The 16,231-nt window shown below is 46.6% G+C and overlaps 1 protein-coding gene across 1 annotated transcript in view; it reads left to right on the top strand.

The window, feature by feature from the left end:
- Positions 1-13,503: 13,503 nt before the first annotated feature.
- LOC311241509 (dual specificity tyrosine-phosphorylation-regulated kinase 2-like) overlaps positions 13,504-16,231 on the top strand; it is a 70,927-nt gene continuing 68,199 nt past the window's right edge. Inside the window, exon 1 of the mRNA XM_084330355.1 lies at positions 13,504-13,623. Coding sequence (XP_084186481.1) covers positions 13,584-13,623 — 40 coding nt within the window. The 5' untranslated portion in view covers positions 13,504-13,583. The remainder of the gene's footprint in view (positions 13,624-16,231) is intronic.

Here is a 16,231-nt window from a genome sequence, read left to right as displayed (position 1 = left end):
GCGCAAGCGCGGTTGTCCACGGCGCTGAAATAGCACTCGCGGTACGTGGTGAGCTACTGGAGCTCCCCTCGGATTATGTTGTTGAGGGGGGCTTTGAAGAGGATGGGAGGTTTGTCCAGAAGACCACTAATAAGCTGAAGCGGTTCCCTCGGTCTTCGACAGACAGACCGGTAGTTCAGCGTCGGGACCATTTAGCCTGCTGGCTACATAGCTCCACTTCTACCAGCGTCGGGACCATTTAGCCTGCTGGCTACATAGCTCCATTTCTACCAGCGTCGGGACCATTTAGCCTGCTGGCTACATAGCTCCAGTTCAACCAGCGTCGGGACCATTTAGCCTGCTGGCTACATAGCTCCAGTTCAACCAGCCGGGTACCGCCGGGAGCGATGGCTAGCTAGTTAGCACCAGCCGGGAGCGATGCACCACCCGGGAGCGATGGCTAGCTAGTTAGCACCAGCCAGGAGCGATGGCTAGCTAGTTAGCACCAGCCGGGAGCGATGGCTAGCTAGTTAGCACCAGCCGGGAGCAATAACTAGCTAGTTAGCACCAGCCGGGAGCGATGGCTAGCTAGTTAGCACCAGCCGGGAGCTAGCCATCGCTCGCTCCCGGCTGGTGCTAACTAGCTAGTCATCGCTCCCGGCTGGTGCATCGCTCCCGGCTGGTGCTAACTAGCTAGCCATCGCTCCCGGCTGGTGCTAACTAGCTAGCCATCGCTCCCGGCTGGTGCATCGCTCCCGGCTGGTGCTAACTAGCTAGCCATCGCTCCCGGCTGGTGCTAACTAGCTAGCCATCGCTCCCGGCTGGTGCTAACTAGCTAGCCATCGCTCCCGGCTGGTGCATCGCTCCCGGCTGGTGCTAACTAGCTAGCCATCGCTCCCGGCTGGTGCTAACTAGCTAGCCATCGCTCCCGGGTGGTGCATCGCTCCCGGCTGGTGCTAACTAGCTAGCCATCGCTCCCGGGAGCTAACGCCGGTACCCGGCTGGTAGAAGTGGAGCTATGTAGCCAGCAGGCTAAATGGTCCCGACGCTGGTAGAAGTGGAGCTATGTAGCCAGCAGGCTAAATGGTCCCGACGCTGAACTGCCGGTCTGTCTGTCGAAGACCGAGGGAACCGCACCAGGCTTCAGCTTATTAGTGGTCTTCTGGACAACAACAACATAATCCGAGGCAATGAAGTGTTCGCTGGAGATCTTCATTCCCTGTCCAACAGGCTGATCGCGCCGCCTGAGTGCAGCCAGCCTGAGCCAACGTGCCAACAACACTGTTTTTTTCACTGGTAGTTTGTGGAAATTAACCAACTTTCCTCTCTCTTTCACACGGTAAATTAGTTTGAACAGTCAGGAGCAATACAAAAAGAACCACCGCGGTCCCGTTGTTTGGTAGGCAACATTTGACTGACCCGACAGTCCATGTTTACTATGCAGCTAACCCACAGTGTATACACCAAACCAACACTGTGACGTCAGCAACAAAATGGCGGCGCACATGTTCATAAATGCTACATAAATGGACATTACAAATCGTTTTTTCTTAGAAATGCCTTATTTTTATAACGTGATTTTTTCTGTGGCTTATCTAAATACTAATGTGATGCTATGAATATGTATTTATCGCTATGCTTCATCTCCACTTTAAGGGGATGCAGACCAGAGAAAGACGTTTGTCTTGTTTACATCAGGGTCCCCCATTTTCAATTCATATTGACATTTATGACATACACAACATACATGACATTTATGGCATAGGGACATACAGGTATAGTAGTTGGGTAGTAGTTTAAATAGGCTACATTTAGCAGTAGTTGGTTACTTAGGGAGGGGAGAGGGGCCCAGAGCCTGTTGACCATTAAACCCTCCCCCAATAATCTCCTCCCCCAGCCCCACAAACCCCCAAAAAGGGCTTAAGGGTATTTTCCACTACCGTCCCATGCTGCTTTGTATTCGCTTTTTCCACTGCCAACTGACCCATGTGGAACAGCGCCTATCCATGCTAATTTAGGCACTGCTCTGGGGTACTAGGTACTAGGAGGTTTGAGGCGGTGAATAACAACACCAGCCTACAAACCACTGCAATGGAGGAGGGGGGGGGGGGGGGGGGGCGCTGCTGATGGAGATTCAGTGTTCAGAATAACAGAACATGAGGTGAGGAGGACCTTTAAGAAAATGAATATCAGGAAGGCAGCAGGACCGGACGGTATCCCCGGCCGCGTCCTAAAAGTCTGTGCCGACCAACTGGCCCCGGTATTCACTGACATATTTAACCTGTCCTTAGAACAGGCTGTCATCCCCACCTGTTTGAAGAAGTCCACCATCATCCCTGTACCCAAAAAATCTACGCCCACTTGCCTCAACGACTACCGCCCTGTAGCTCTCACCTCCATAGCCATGAAGTGCTTTGAGAAGCTAGTAAAGGGCTACATCTGTTCCTCCCTCCCCATCAACCTGGACCCCCTGCAATTTGCATACCGCCCCAACAGGTCCACGGAGGACGCCATAGCCCATGTGATGCACACAGCAGCATCACACCTGGACAAGAGGCAGGGGAACTATGTGAGAATGCTATTCATCGACTACAGCTCAGCATTCAATACCATAGTCCCCTCCAAACTCATAGCCAAGCTCAGGGACCTGGGCTTGAACTATGACCTCTGCCAGTGGGTCTTGGACTTCCTGACGGGCAGACCCCAGGTGGTGAGAGCAGGCAACTGCACCTCCTCATCCATCACCCTCAACATAGGGGCCCCACAGGGCTGTGTTCTGAGTCCCCTCCTCTACTCCCTGTACACACATGACTGTGTTGCTCAGCGAAGCAACAACACAATCATCAAATTTGCTGACGACACAGTAGTGGTGGGCCTGATCTCTGCAAACGACGAGAGGGCCTACCTGGAAGAGGTCAAGGTCCTGGCGGGATGGTGCCAGGAGAACAGACTCTCCCTGAACGTCAGCAAAACAAAGGAGATGATTGTGGACTTTAGGAGGTCGGGGATCAAGGACTACAGCCCCCTCAGCATCGACGGGGCACCGGTTGAGAGAGTGAACAGTTTTAAGTACCTCGGAGCCCACATATCCGAGGACTTGACATGGACCACACACATTGACAGTGTTGTGAAGAAGGCACGACAACGCCTCTACTTCCTCAGGCGCCTAAGGAAGTTCCAAGTCAGTCAGAAGATCCTTAAGAACTTCTACTCATGTACAATAGAGAGCATCCTGACTGGCAACATCACCTCCTGGTTTGGGAATAGCACTGCACAAGACCGAAGCAGACTACAAAGAGTGACACGTTCAGCGGAACGCACAATTGGAGGGGGGCTTCCCACCCTCCAGAACATTTACAACAAGCGGTGCAGGGGTAAGGCTAAGAGAATCATCAAGGACTCCAGCCACCCGAACAACTGCCTCTTTGAACTGCTGCGGTCAGGCAAGTGATACCGGAGTCTCAAGGCGAGCACAGAAAGACTCCGAAGAAGCTTCTATCCCCAGGCCATCAGGCTGCTCAACGAACAATAAACACTATGCAACAACCATCAAATGCACACAGCACACACATCCACACGCACACACTCACTTTGAACAGACAACACACTGCAGCACCCACTCTCCACACTTTAGATCACCTAAACACACTTTATATTTATTGGTAAAGGATTTGCACTACAACTCGTACACCTTACTGTAAATTGTACCTAAATTGTACCTCATCCCATTTCTGCTTTGCACTATGTGGTATTGTATATTAGTATATTGCATAGTATATTGTATATTGGTAACTCAGTTACTTCTAGTCTGCATCGAACATTGTACATATGTCTATACTGAACACTGGGACCTCTATTTTTACTTCTTTTTACATGCTACTTTATTTGATTTCATACTTATCTTGTCTAGCACAGTCTCTGGAGCGTAACAGTAAGAAGCATTTTGTATAAAAGTATTCTGTACTTCTGTATGACAACTATTAAAGAAACTTGAACTTGAAACTACTATCATGCTACCTGTGTTAATTTAGACACAGCTCTTATACAGTAGGTACTATCATGCTACCTGTGTTCATTTAGACCAGTGGTTCTCAAACTATGGGTCGCGAACCAAATTGGGGTCGCGGGTAGGTGACAGTGCATTGACAGCGCATTGGCAAGTAAAAAAATAAAAAATAATGTTCTGGCAACATATCCTGGCTAAATATGCCTCGTTTTATAACTGTGTATTGATAACATAGTGCTGTAATTACATTTTCTAATAAATATGCATGATCAAGTTCAACAACGTGTGCTTTTATTTTGATATTCCTTAATTCCACGTTGAAATTACACAATGTGGGGTCCCCAAGAAAATTCCTAAATAAAATGGGGTCATGGTATGAAAAAGTTTGAGAACCCCTGATTTAGACACAGCTCTGAGATAGGTACTATTGATTGATTGATTGAACATTTTATTAACAGATTGCAGAATGGTGTTGGATTCTGATCAATCAGCCCGTACCACGTCTTCGTCTGTTTGGCTTGTGTTCTCATTTCCATCCACTGACTCTGCGTTGTGTATTTTATTCCCCCCGACATCTCCTCATACTGGCTGATAAACCTTATTATTCCCCGTTAGTGCAATCTGCAGCATAAGTATTCACCACCTCCATAAGAATTCGACCCTCAGACAGCATACCTTTCTTGAAAGAGCGTTGTTTATTAAATAAACAGAAACCTCATCTCAGATGTTATCATATTGTATTGTCATTGTCAGTCCAATGGCTCCAGTGGCTCAGGCCTGTCGTTAGCCAAAACCCTCCTCGTGTTAGCCAAAGCTAATGATGATGTGGCATCCTTCCCCCCCCCCTCTCTGTGATGAGAGGAGGGGGTCTCTGAAAGTCTCTGATGGTGTCTCCTCTCCCGTGGGATTCGTTTATTTGGTCTGCCCTTACCCAGAACCACTGTTTGATTTATATGATCTTCGTCATAGCAACGACGGCCCGCCCCTCTTCTGGTTGCCATGTGCCGCTGCCATGACAACAGCTTTAACCTTTAAACACATTAAAACGCCGTTTCTAATGATGTCGAACCTCTCCCTCGCTCTGCCTGTGCCGTTCGTATCAGCTTGTGGATGTTCTTGGAATGCAAAACATTCTGCCCTGCTAACACTGCCTCTTAACCGCTTCCACCACCCTCTGCTAAGCCATGCACATTTCGACCTCTCTGACCCGGCCCCTCCAGCTGCTGTCATCTCCCCCAATCTATACATTACATACATTGAAAAACCACCGATTTCTCTCATTCCCCCATTTGATTCTTAATCAACCTTCAGAATCAACAGACTACTTGGTTTTTCAATTAATTATACCCAAAAATAGACTCATAACAATTAGGGCCCTTTTGTCTGCTCCCAACAATTCTATCCTGTTGCCTTATTGTTTTCCATTACACGCATCACACCTAAACCAGAAAGGATAAACAACAGTCAGGGAGGAGAGAGAGAGATAGAGAGAGATACAGATTTGCAACTTTTCAGACAACACACCTAAACCCTTTGGCCCCCCTTACTCAGGTACACCCCACGTCAAATCAGAGCGCTCCCTTCCCTCTTACAGTACACCCCCCATCTTGGGCCGGTGCCGTCTTCTAGGGCAAGGGCCCCTTCAGAGATGGCTCCTTTTCCTGAGCTGGTCCCCGTTCCAGGGCGCGGTCCCCTAGGCAAAAATGTCTCCTCTGGTCTGCTACGGCCTCAGTGCTCTGGCTGTCCTCTCCACATCTGCTCTCCCACCGCCGCCGTCTCCTCCCTCTCGTCGTAGATGATCTGTGTACCAGGCTGCGGTGCCTGGCCCCTGCTGCTCCCTCCTCCTCCAGTCTGTCTCCTGGTCGTCTCCACCGCTGTCGGTCATCTCCAGACCCTGAAAGCAGAAAAACAACACCAGCAGTTTTCTGTACACTCGACCCTTGTGTTTTCTATTAGTCTACGACCTTCTCCACACCCATATCTGTCCCTGTTCGTCGTCTTCCGTCGTGACACCAGCAGCTTCCGATACCCACTCCACGCAACTCTATCTTTGTCCCAGGTTGGCCCCCGGCGCGCGCCAGATCTTCTGGTGACTGTGTACTCTGAAAACTCTCGCCTTACCTATCGAGTATGAGAAGGCGCCCCTGGGAATCAAACTCCCTCCTTATTTCATAATTAACCTATTTAATTAACACCTCATCTCTCTGTGGAGTTCCTTATTTAATCCTGTATAATTAAACTCTATTTAATTACCCTGTATATCAATATTATCATTATAAATAACATACAAAAGAGCATCGTCGCTCTCAACAACCACAGAGCTGTCCGTCGCTCTCTCCTAAACGGGGCAGTTTCGTCGCCCTGGAGCGGTCCGTTGCTCTACCCTACACAGAGCAGTTTCGTCGCCCTGGAGCTGTCCGTTGCTCTACCCTACACAGGGCAGTTCCGTCGCCCTGGAGCTGTGCGTCGGTCTATTCTAAACACGGAGCAGTCCATTGCTCTGGAGTGGTCCGTTGCTCTATTCTAAACACGGAGCAGTCCGTTGCTCTGGATCGGTCCGTTGCTCTATCCTAATACTTTGAGTTCCTTTACAAAGTTCTCACATACACCACTGTGTATACACACAAGCAGTTGGTCATTTGAAAATTTTTTACTCGAATTGCAGTCTCCCGTAGGTGCTCTTTGAGAGCGGTTTTGAAAGTGGGTAGGGATTCACATTCCTTTACAGCTGTGGGTAGGGCATTCCACATTGATGTGGCATAATTGCAAAACGTGTTTAGTCCCTTGTTTGAGCCAAATCTGGGTTTAACATGATTTGTGGAGCTCCCTCTGGTGTTGTGGTCGTGGTATTCACTGACCTTTGGGAAGTATTTTGACATGTACATGGGTACCTTAGTGGTGTACTGTGTAGTGTATCTTGTAGACCAGGCCCATTGCAAGTTGCTGTACTCTGTCGTCTACTCTAAGCCATCCTAGGTTGTCAAGGTGGGCAGGGGTGAGGTGGGTTCTAGGAGTAAGGTCAAGCAGTAGTCTGACTGATTGATTGATTGATTGAAAAGTGTATTAACAGATTGCAGAATGGGTACAGTACAGTACAGCTCAATACATACAATTGTTAAGGGGATGCAGACCAGAGAAAGACTTTCGTCTTGTTTACATCAGGGTCCCCCATTTTCAATTCATCATAACATATATGACACACACGACATACAGATAGACAGTACTGCTACATCTATACATTTATGACATACCAGATTTGCAAATACAGTACTGTTTGTGATACAAAACGTGTCCAGAAAAAGAGTATATATACATTTGATGTAGAAACTGTACATTGGAGGAGGTTGGGTAGGTGGGGTGGGGTTGGGTGGGTGGGGGGGGACACTGTACACTGTACATTGGAATACTGACAAAGCCATACTTGGTCATTTACTGTACAACTGGGTTAGGACATTTGTAGGGGCCAGTTTCGAAATGCAGTCTCCCGTAGGTGTTCTTTGAGAGTGTTTTTGAAAGTGGGTAGTGATTCACATTCCTTTACAGCTTTGGGTAGGGCGTTCCACATTGATGTGGCATAATTGCGAAACGTGTTTAGTCCCTTGTTTGAGCCAAATCTGGGTTTAACATGATTTGTGGAGCTCCCTCTGGTGTTGTGATCATGGTATTCACTGACCTTTGGGAAGTATTTTGACATGTACATGGGTACCTTGGTCGTGTAGTGTATCTTGTAGACCAGGCCCATTGCAAGTTGCTGTACTCTGTCGTCTACTCTAAGCCATCCTAGGTTGTCAAAGTGGGCAGGGGTGAGGTGGGTTCTAGGAGTCAGGTCAAGCAGTAGTCTGCTCCTGCCAGAGTCTTCAGGGTATTCTTGTTTACCAGAGAGGAGATCCGGTACAAGAATTGAGTTCGTTGGTTGACTTTTTTATTACATTGGATGCCATTTTGTCACAGGAAAGATTAGCCTCTAGGATGGAACCCAGGTAAGTATTCTTGAACTACCCACCACAGTTAGGACAGCCGAAACCCGTCCAATCTTTCGCCGTCGACTAAAGACACACTTCTTCAACCATTATCTGAAAAAATTAAAAATAAATAAATAATATCTAACCCTAACTAACCTTACTGTCATGCACTTGTCCTAATAAACTAACCTACACTGTAGCACGCAACACTTTGATGAACATTGTTACTCAGCTGATAGAGCTGTACCCTTCCTGATACTTGTCGTACAGAACTTGTAAGTCGCTTTGGATAAAAGCGTCAGCTAAATGACTAAATGTAAATGTAAATACCAGAGAGGAGATCCGGTACAAGAATCTTGTTCGTTGGTTGACTTTTTTTTTTTTTTTACATTGGATGCCATTTTGTCACAGGAAAGATTTGCCTCTAGGATGGAACCCAGGTATGTAATTTCATCTTTCCTTGTTAGGTTGAGGTAAAGAGGAGTCGGCCGCCGCCCTGTGATGGGTGAACCATGACTCAGACCTATTCACCTCTTCTTCACCCAGCTTGGGAACACATCCTCCATTGATGAGCTGTTGGATCTCTGCAGTGACTTGCTCCCATTAGTAATAACGATTGGCACCACCTTAAGGTACACCTTTCCTCCTTGTTTGGAGTTGGAGAGCGAGGCAACATCCTTTGGTGTGATGAGGTAAGCGCGGGGACCCGGCTTGGCGATGGCATGGAGAACTCTGAGGTGGACCTCCTGGCACTCACTGCATGCTTTCCTCAAGGTGCAGGCATCTTGCTCGTGGCTGGTACGGCTGCAATTACGACAACATTTGCCATTTGCTATCCACTTCTCAACCTTTCCCGGCGAGCATTGGACAATGTCTGGACACTGCGATAAGTAGTGCTCGGCACTCCTACAGAAGAGACACATCCTCTTGAACTTCTGCTTCTTGGCTTCTGATCGAGGTGTCTCAGCAGGCTGACGGCTGTCTTGTTTAGGCTTGACGGAGCTATAATAAACTGAGAAAGGCTGGTTGCAAGGTCTGGGTGGGGGAACTTGCTTGTGAGTTTGTTATTTGAACCGAAGAGAATGGACTCTGTTTTACCCAGGTGTAATGATCATTTATTATCAGCAAGCCAGGTGCAGAGTTCTGAGCTGAGGGTTTTTTCAACCTGCAACTTGTTCTTGTCAGAGACCAGCAGGGCTGAGTCGTCCGTGAACAGGAACAAGTTGCAGTCACAAGCTGACGACATGTCATTTGCACAAATTAGGAACAGTCGCGGTCCTAGTAGGCTTCCTTGTGGAACACCACAGCTCACTGGGAGGGGGGGGGGATAGAGTACCGTTTACCTCTACCATCTGTTCTCTCCCCTCCAGGTTGCATCCAGCTCACTGATAAACTATCAAAAGCAATTGCTTTTAGCTTGTCAATCAGAATGGAGTGATTGACAGTGTCAAAGGCCTTTTGTAGGTCCATCATGACCATGCCGCAGTATTTGCCCACCTCCACCTCTTGTTTGATGTGGTCGTTCAAATAGACACCTGTGGATAATGTGAAACCTGAGCCAAATTAGCTTGTATCTCAACAGGATAAACATCGGAAGGTGTCATGATGGCTTACTACTTCAAGGTGAATGTTTAGGCTATTCATTCAGTTTTTTCGGTAGGACTTTTGGGGGTCTGTTATTGACACAAATGACAAGGCCCTTCATCTTCATAATGAGAACTATAAAGTTAAAGTTAACAGCAATTCACACCGTTTCTGGCTTAGGGGCCCCCTGCTAGGCCCATTTCGTAATCCACCCCGGGCTCCATGTAACTATATAAGATTCCAGACTCAGATTATGATCATTATTCGTTGTTTGGATGTAGTTGAACTAATTTTTAAAAGTAGGCAGATTTTAATAGGATTTAGTTTAAAATGGCAATGCTTAAGATCCTAATTTTTGTTCATTTTGGTGACATGTAATTGTGATGAGTGGTCATTGACTTGCTTTCCATCTTGAACATCCACGCTAACTACTGAGTTCATCGTCTATTAATTCCAAACAAACTGCTGTTGCTGCTGCTGATGTAAAACACATCACTTCCTGTGTGCTAGTGGATTTTCCCGGGAATGTCCTACCAGACACCAGTGTTTAGAACAGGAATGTCCTACCAGATGTAGAATGATCGTCTGGAGGCTATGACTTGGTGCAAGCTCGTTTATTGACAACTTCAGTATGTAGTAACAGACAGACTCCTTCACGTTCCGTGTAACAATATATATAACTCCAGATCAATGTGCATGCCTTAGAACTACCCCTGCATCTCTTATATACTTCCGTATATGACATCTCCCCTTTTCAGCATGTTATCTCTAACATCATAGGAACATTCCAAATGAAAAGTACTATAGGCTGACTGAACATACCTTTTTAACTTAAATCTGAGACATCATCACACATTCTGGTCTCTGTCTAAAACAATGAACTGTTTAAGCTTTCAAGTGTTATTATTATTATTAAATCACCAACCAACATTTCAACATCCAATACAACATTCCTTCCTTTTTTTTTATTTTTTTTTTAACATTGTACCCAAAACTCTGCACAGTCCATTTTACCCGACCGATCTACAGGTCAAGTCTCTTGACTGGCTTACTCAGTCGTCCCGATCGGGTCACCGTTTGACCAGACAACGGGGTTGTAGGTGTAGCTGTAGCCACACTCTGACTGGCAGGAACAGTCTCTAACAAGGTGTGTCTGTCAGAGTGGGAGTCTGTCCCTGCGCACTCACCAGGCGTTGCTGGGGTTGGCTGCATCGCAGGCACTGGTTGGAGGTGGCGGCGGTTACGCCGCAGCTCTGTTCCTTGCTGTGTCTGGATGACGAAGGATCTCGGGGTGCTGCTCTCGCTGGAGATCACTGCTGGCAAGGACCACTTCTTGTCATGGTCCAGCTTGGAGAGTACAACGTCTCCTGGTCGCAGGGCGGGTAGGGCTCTGGCCCCATGACGGCGGTTGAAGTAGAAGGCCTGTTTAGCTTTTTCCTTCTGATCCTTCTCTGGTGGAAGACGTAGGGGCATGGTAGAACAAAGTCCTCTTGCGTTGGAGCTGCCACCTGTTAGGCTCCGACTGTGGTGGCTCTGCTCTGATGAGGATGGCGATGTGAGCCCCACACACACGTCCTGCTGGTCAGGCCGGGTGTTAGCATACGGTGATGGGTCCCATAGTCTCGCCTGATTGACTGGTCCTGGCAATGAGAGGCAGGGAGGGAGCCCGAGCGCAGTGTGGAGCTGGTCACCTGTAGTTGCAAACTCGGTCTGCAGGCTGAGTGACCGCAGCTGCTGTGCGCTGGCACCTTCGCTGTCATCTTGTAAAGGAGCAGTATTAGGCATGATGGACTGTGGCAAGCTAACCAGATAGCCTTGCAGGTGTGCTGGAAGCTGTCGCAGCCTTCCTCCTCCTTGTCTTCCATTATCATCTGCTGCTGTTCTCTGTGTGTCCATGGCGCCGTCGTGGGTGAAGTACTCCGGCTCGAAGGACCAATATTCAAGATATAACGTGTTGTAATGTTGTTTGCTGGAGCCACTTCATCCACAACAGCACACCCCGGTCAGAGAGCAGACACCAAAGAACAGTCCTTTGTAGTTTAATGTTGGTATCAAAGGATCAAAGGGTGATAGGGTTTCTTCAGTACAGGTGATTTCCATCCAGTTCATAAGGCTGAATGAAACAATCAGCATCCACACAAGGATGAGAATGGTATTGGGTGAATCTAGCCAATTATTGAGTGAGTGGTTTTCATCCAGTTTGTAAGGCTGGATGAACAGTGAGGAATTGAGTGAGTGATTTCCATCCAGGTTATAAGGCTGGATGAAGTAGTGAGATATTGAGTGGGTGAGCGAGTGGTATTTTCTTCACAAACACACTCATGTGACAGCAGACAGCAGTGGAAACACATGGGCGGCAAGATGGCCGCTGCATTTAATTACCAGACTAAGGACCCTTGGGCTGTCCGGAGAGATGCCCGACTAGAAATAGTAATACCCCTGGGCTGTCCAAAGAAGTGCCTTGGAAATAATAATACACAGCATAACAAATAGCATACAAATAATGGGGAATTTACAACAATTGTGTTATATCAGTTGGAAATAGAGTGTAAATAAATATGTATAAACATTTTCGAGATTGTTAAACTAAACTACTTAATTGTTACAGAGTCACCTGTTTTTCCCTAACGGAGTTGCACTTCCGCGTTCGGTTTGCGCGACCTGATTGGCCACTGACGTTTTTTTCAGCGCCAATCGCGTTAATCCTAACAATCGCGCCAGCTAGACCTTAACACTTTGAGAGCCAGTCCGTGTTTTCCTTTTTACCCCCTTGAATGCCCACATCCACTCCAATGTTAACGTTAATATCGCCTAATCTATGTTTTAAATTATGGCTATGTGTCTAATCTGCCCGTCGCTTATCAAAGACTCATTTTCCAGTCAACATTGTCATGGCAGATTGTTTTTTTATCGCTTCATTTCCGTTTTATAGCATTTTGAAAAACACTTGTTTTCGCGGAAAAAACAACCCATTCTATGATAATCGCCTTTTACTGGAATATTCTAGAACGTTGTCATTTGTCTGCCTATTTATGAACCGTTTTCAAATAAACGCTAGATAATCAATAGTATATGTGTGCGCACGCACGCTCGTGCCGCACGCTGATAATCGCTGCTCTTATTTCCTGATGGCTTTTACAGTCAAAACAGCCATATCACATATAGGGGAAACGCTTATATATCCGTGAAAACGAGTCTGATTATCCTAAGACTGATAACATAGATTCCTTACCTGAGATCAGATGGTATCCAAATGTATTATTCCAATTCCTATTGGGGTAATAACACGAGAAAACTTGTGGGTGGCATTCAAAGTGTTAACCAACTAACCCTAACCCTAACCTTAACCCTAACCTTAAGCAACTAACCCTAACCCTAACCTTAACCATAACCCGGTCCCTAACCTTAACCAACTTCGAAAGAGTCGCCAAGCTTAACGGTTTTGTTAGGAGTAACGCGATTGGCACTGAAAAAAACGTCAGTGGCCAATCAGATATATACCAAATATATACAGGCTTCCCTAACACTGTTCGTTTCTCCCAAGAAACGGTGAGAGAGTCCCGGGTGGGCGGTGTTAACGATTCCAACTCATCCTCTGATTGGATCAGAGGTGGAGAGAGAGAGAGAGAGAGAGAGAGAGAGAGAGAGAGAGAGATAGAGAGAGAGAGAGAGAGAGAGAGAGAGAGAGAGAGAGAGAGAGAGAGAGAGAGAGAGAGAGAGAGAGAGAGAGAGAGAGAGAGAGGGGAATCGGGGGATAGGGGGAGAGAGAAAGGGAGAGAGAGAGAGAGGGGGGGAGAGAGAGAGAGAGAGAGAGAGGGGGGGAGAGAGAGAGAGAGAGAGAGAGAGAGAGAGAGAGAGAGAGAGAGAGAGAGAGAGAGAGAGAGAGAGAGAGAGGGAGGGGGGAGGGGGAGAGAGAGAGAGAGAGAGAGGGGGGGGTGGGGAGAGAGAGAGAGAGCGAGAGAGAGCGAGAGGGAGCGGGAGGGGGGTGGTTGTGAGGAGGAGGAGAGAGGAGGTCTCTCCTGTCTGTTTGTCAGCAGAGGAGAGGAGCGGCCATGTTGACCAAGAAGCCCTGCGCCTCGGTTCTTCCGACGGGTAAGAAAACTAACCAGACGCCGCTTAGCAGCTGTGACCCCGCCCGGGCTAGTCCGCCGGCGCCGCTCCGCCGAGGACCCAGACACATTCTGTTGACTCGTTTCAACATCACATTAATAATAAAGACAAAGAAATAGAAGCAACAGTCAGGAGACAGTGAGGAGCTAGTGTTGGTGCTGGTGCTGCTATTGGTGCTGTTGCTGGTGTTGGTGTTGCTAGTGTTGGTTCTGGTTGTGGTGTTGGTTGTGGTGCTGGTGTTTGGTGCTGGTTGTGGTGCTGGTGTTGGTGCTGGTGTTTGTGCTGGTTGTGGTGTTGGTGCTGGTTCTGGTGCTGGTTCTGGTGTTGGTGCTGGTGCTGGTTCTGGTGTTGGTGCTGGTTCTGGTGCTGGTTCTGGTGTTGGTGCTGGTGTTGGTGCTGGTTCTGGTGCTAGTGTAGGTGTTGATTTTGGTGCTGTTTACTGTCTTCAGGAGAGAGTGAGACTATAAGTAATATCTCCTTTACTGTAGATACACTGTGTACTACTTAATTTATGATCCTGACAGAACAGACCTCTGAGTGAAGAAGAGACCTGTTAATACCAGAGAGGAGTTGTCTCATAAATAAAAAGCATGAGACGAGATATATTCACGTTTAGTTATTAAACTAATTAAACGGAAACATGAAGATGAACTGAAGTGAATCCAGGAGAGTCTTAATTAAGAGAGACATCCAGCAGATAATGATCTTTAAACCTAAACCTGTTGAACCCACACTTGCATGTATTATAGTTTGATTATTACTTATTATTATTATTATTATATTCTGCTTATGCTTGTCCCGTTTAACCGGCTGGTCTGTGGATTTGGCCTAGAGAGAGAGAGAGAGAGAGAGACAGACACAGACAGACAGACTTATAATATGTTCCTAAAAATATTCCTGTTCCTAAAATGTTCCTGTCTTTTATTAGGCTATTCTAATAATTTACAGGCGGTTCAGATGTTTGGCTGCTAATAACAGAATCAATCCTGTTGACCTAAAGATAGACCCGCTGGGTTGCTCCAGCTATGTGTAGCTTCTTTCCTAAGTCAGGCTGTAAAGTCGTCACTACAAGTTTAGAAACTAGTTTGTAACTAAATCACCTACTTAAAATTGGTTGCATCACAACTACTTAGGACATAATAACATGTTTGGACGTAAAGTCATCGTAACTAAGACAAGTGGCCAACCAACGATCAAAGATAGAGTTCCATGTCATGGTTACTGCATTAGCTTGCTGGCTGGCATGAGCCTTTTGGCATAGTAGTAGGAAGCTAGATCAATATTGAAATATCATATCAATAAATGTGGTCTCTACTGTGTTGCAACATGGCAGGCAATGAATGAAACAAGCAAAAATTCACACACACACACACACACACACACACACACACACACACACACACACACACACACACACACACACACACACACTTGACCTCCATGCCACATTTTTGCCTCCTAGGGTGAAACCTGTGGCTGTTAGAGGGTGGGGACCTTTTTGTGGACCGACTGACCAACCGACAAAGTAACATAGAGCTGCTGGTCGCAGCTAAAAATAATTGTGTGTGGCAGAAACAAAATGCTGTTTTACCATTAGTGAGTATGATTCTGTGGCATCGTATGATTTCCACCTACCCTAGGACATGTGTAACTATTTAGTTGTTACTACTTAGTTATGGTGTAATGTCAGTGTCATTATAGTGAAGGTAAACACAGCTACAAGTCAAGTCAAGTCAAGAGTTTTAATTGTCACGGCATACAAGTATACAATGAAATGCGGGTGGTCTTGCCCGCAACGATGTGCAATACAGTGGTACAACATATAATAGAATCCAATAAAAAAACAACATTGTGCAATAAACAGGTAACAGGTAACATGGTGTGACATCTCGGTATCTGTACATAGTTATTTACAGAGCATATAGGACATGCTAGGTAGCTTTGGTAGTGCAATGCACTGTTCCTGTTATTCTAATTTAAAGTGGCCTTTCCTTTTGGCCATAAGTGTGCGGCATGAGTGTGTGCCCGCTCATGTTAAAGTGTTAAGTGGCTGCTAGTGTGTGAGCGTGCACAGCGTGCGTGTCGTGTGTGTGTTCATGTGTGCTTGTGTGTGGATAGTTCAGTGTTCTGTGGCACTCAGTGTTCATTGTTCAGGGCTCTGATGTAGCATAGTGTGGCTAACGTGGCTATTACACTTATTATATAACGTGAATTAGTAATATATAGACCTAAACACAGCCCTCTGCTAGTTGGGTAGCTAATGTCAATGTTTCAAATGTACAAAATATTGAATACAGTAATGCTAATGCCGAATGTAGCTGCTCTGTAGCCTAGAATCATTTATTGGTGAAGTATTGTAACGTTATTATATCAATAGCATTCTGTTGGTCTACTGGCTGAAACGGGCCTGTAGACTATTACTGTAGTAAATAATGATTGATCTGTAATGTAAGTGTAACCACAGTCTAATGTAATGATATGCTGTAGGCTACTGGACATTATGAGAGCCTGTCTGTTAGAGGTTATTCCTGGATAGGCCTGACGTAACTCTAGACTGTGGCATAACATTCTGCTCCCTGCTTCTGCTAGC

Source organism: Notolepis coatsorum (assembly GCF_963971535.1).
Source record: "Notolepis coatsorum genome assembly, chromosome: 15".
NCBI classification, from domain to species: domain Eukaryota; kingdom Metazoa; phylum Chordata; class Actinopteri; order Aulopiformes; family Paralepididae; genus Notolepis; species Notolepis coatsorum.
The sequence above is the reverse complement of the archived record's forward strand: the minus strand, read 5'-3'. Positions and strand labels throughout refer to the sequence as shown.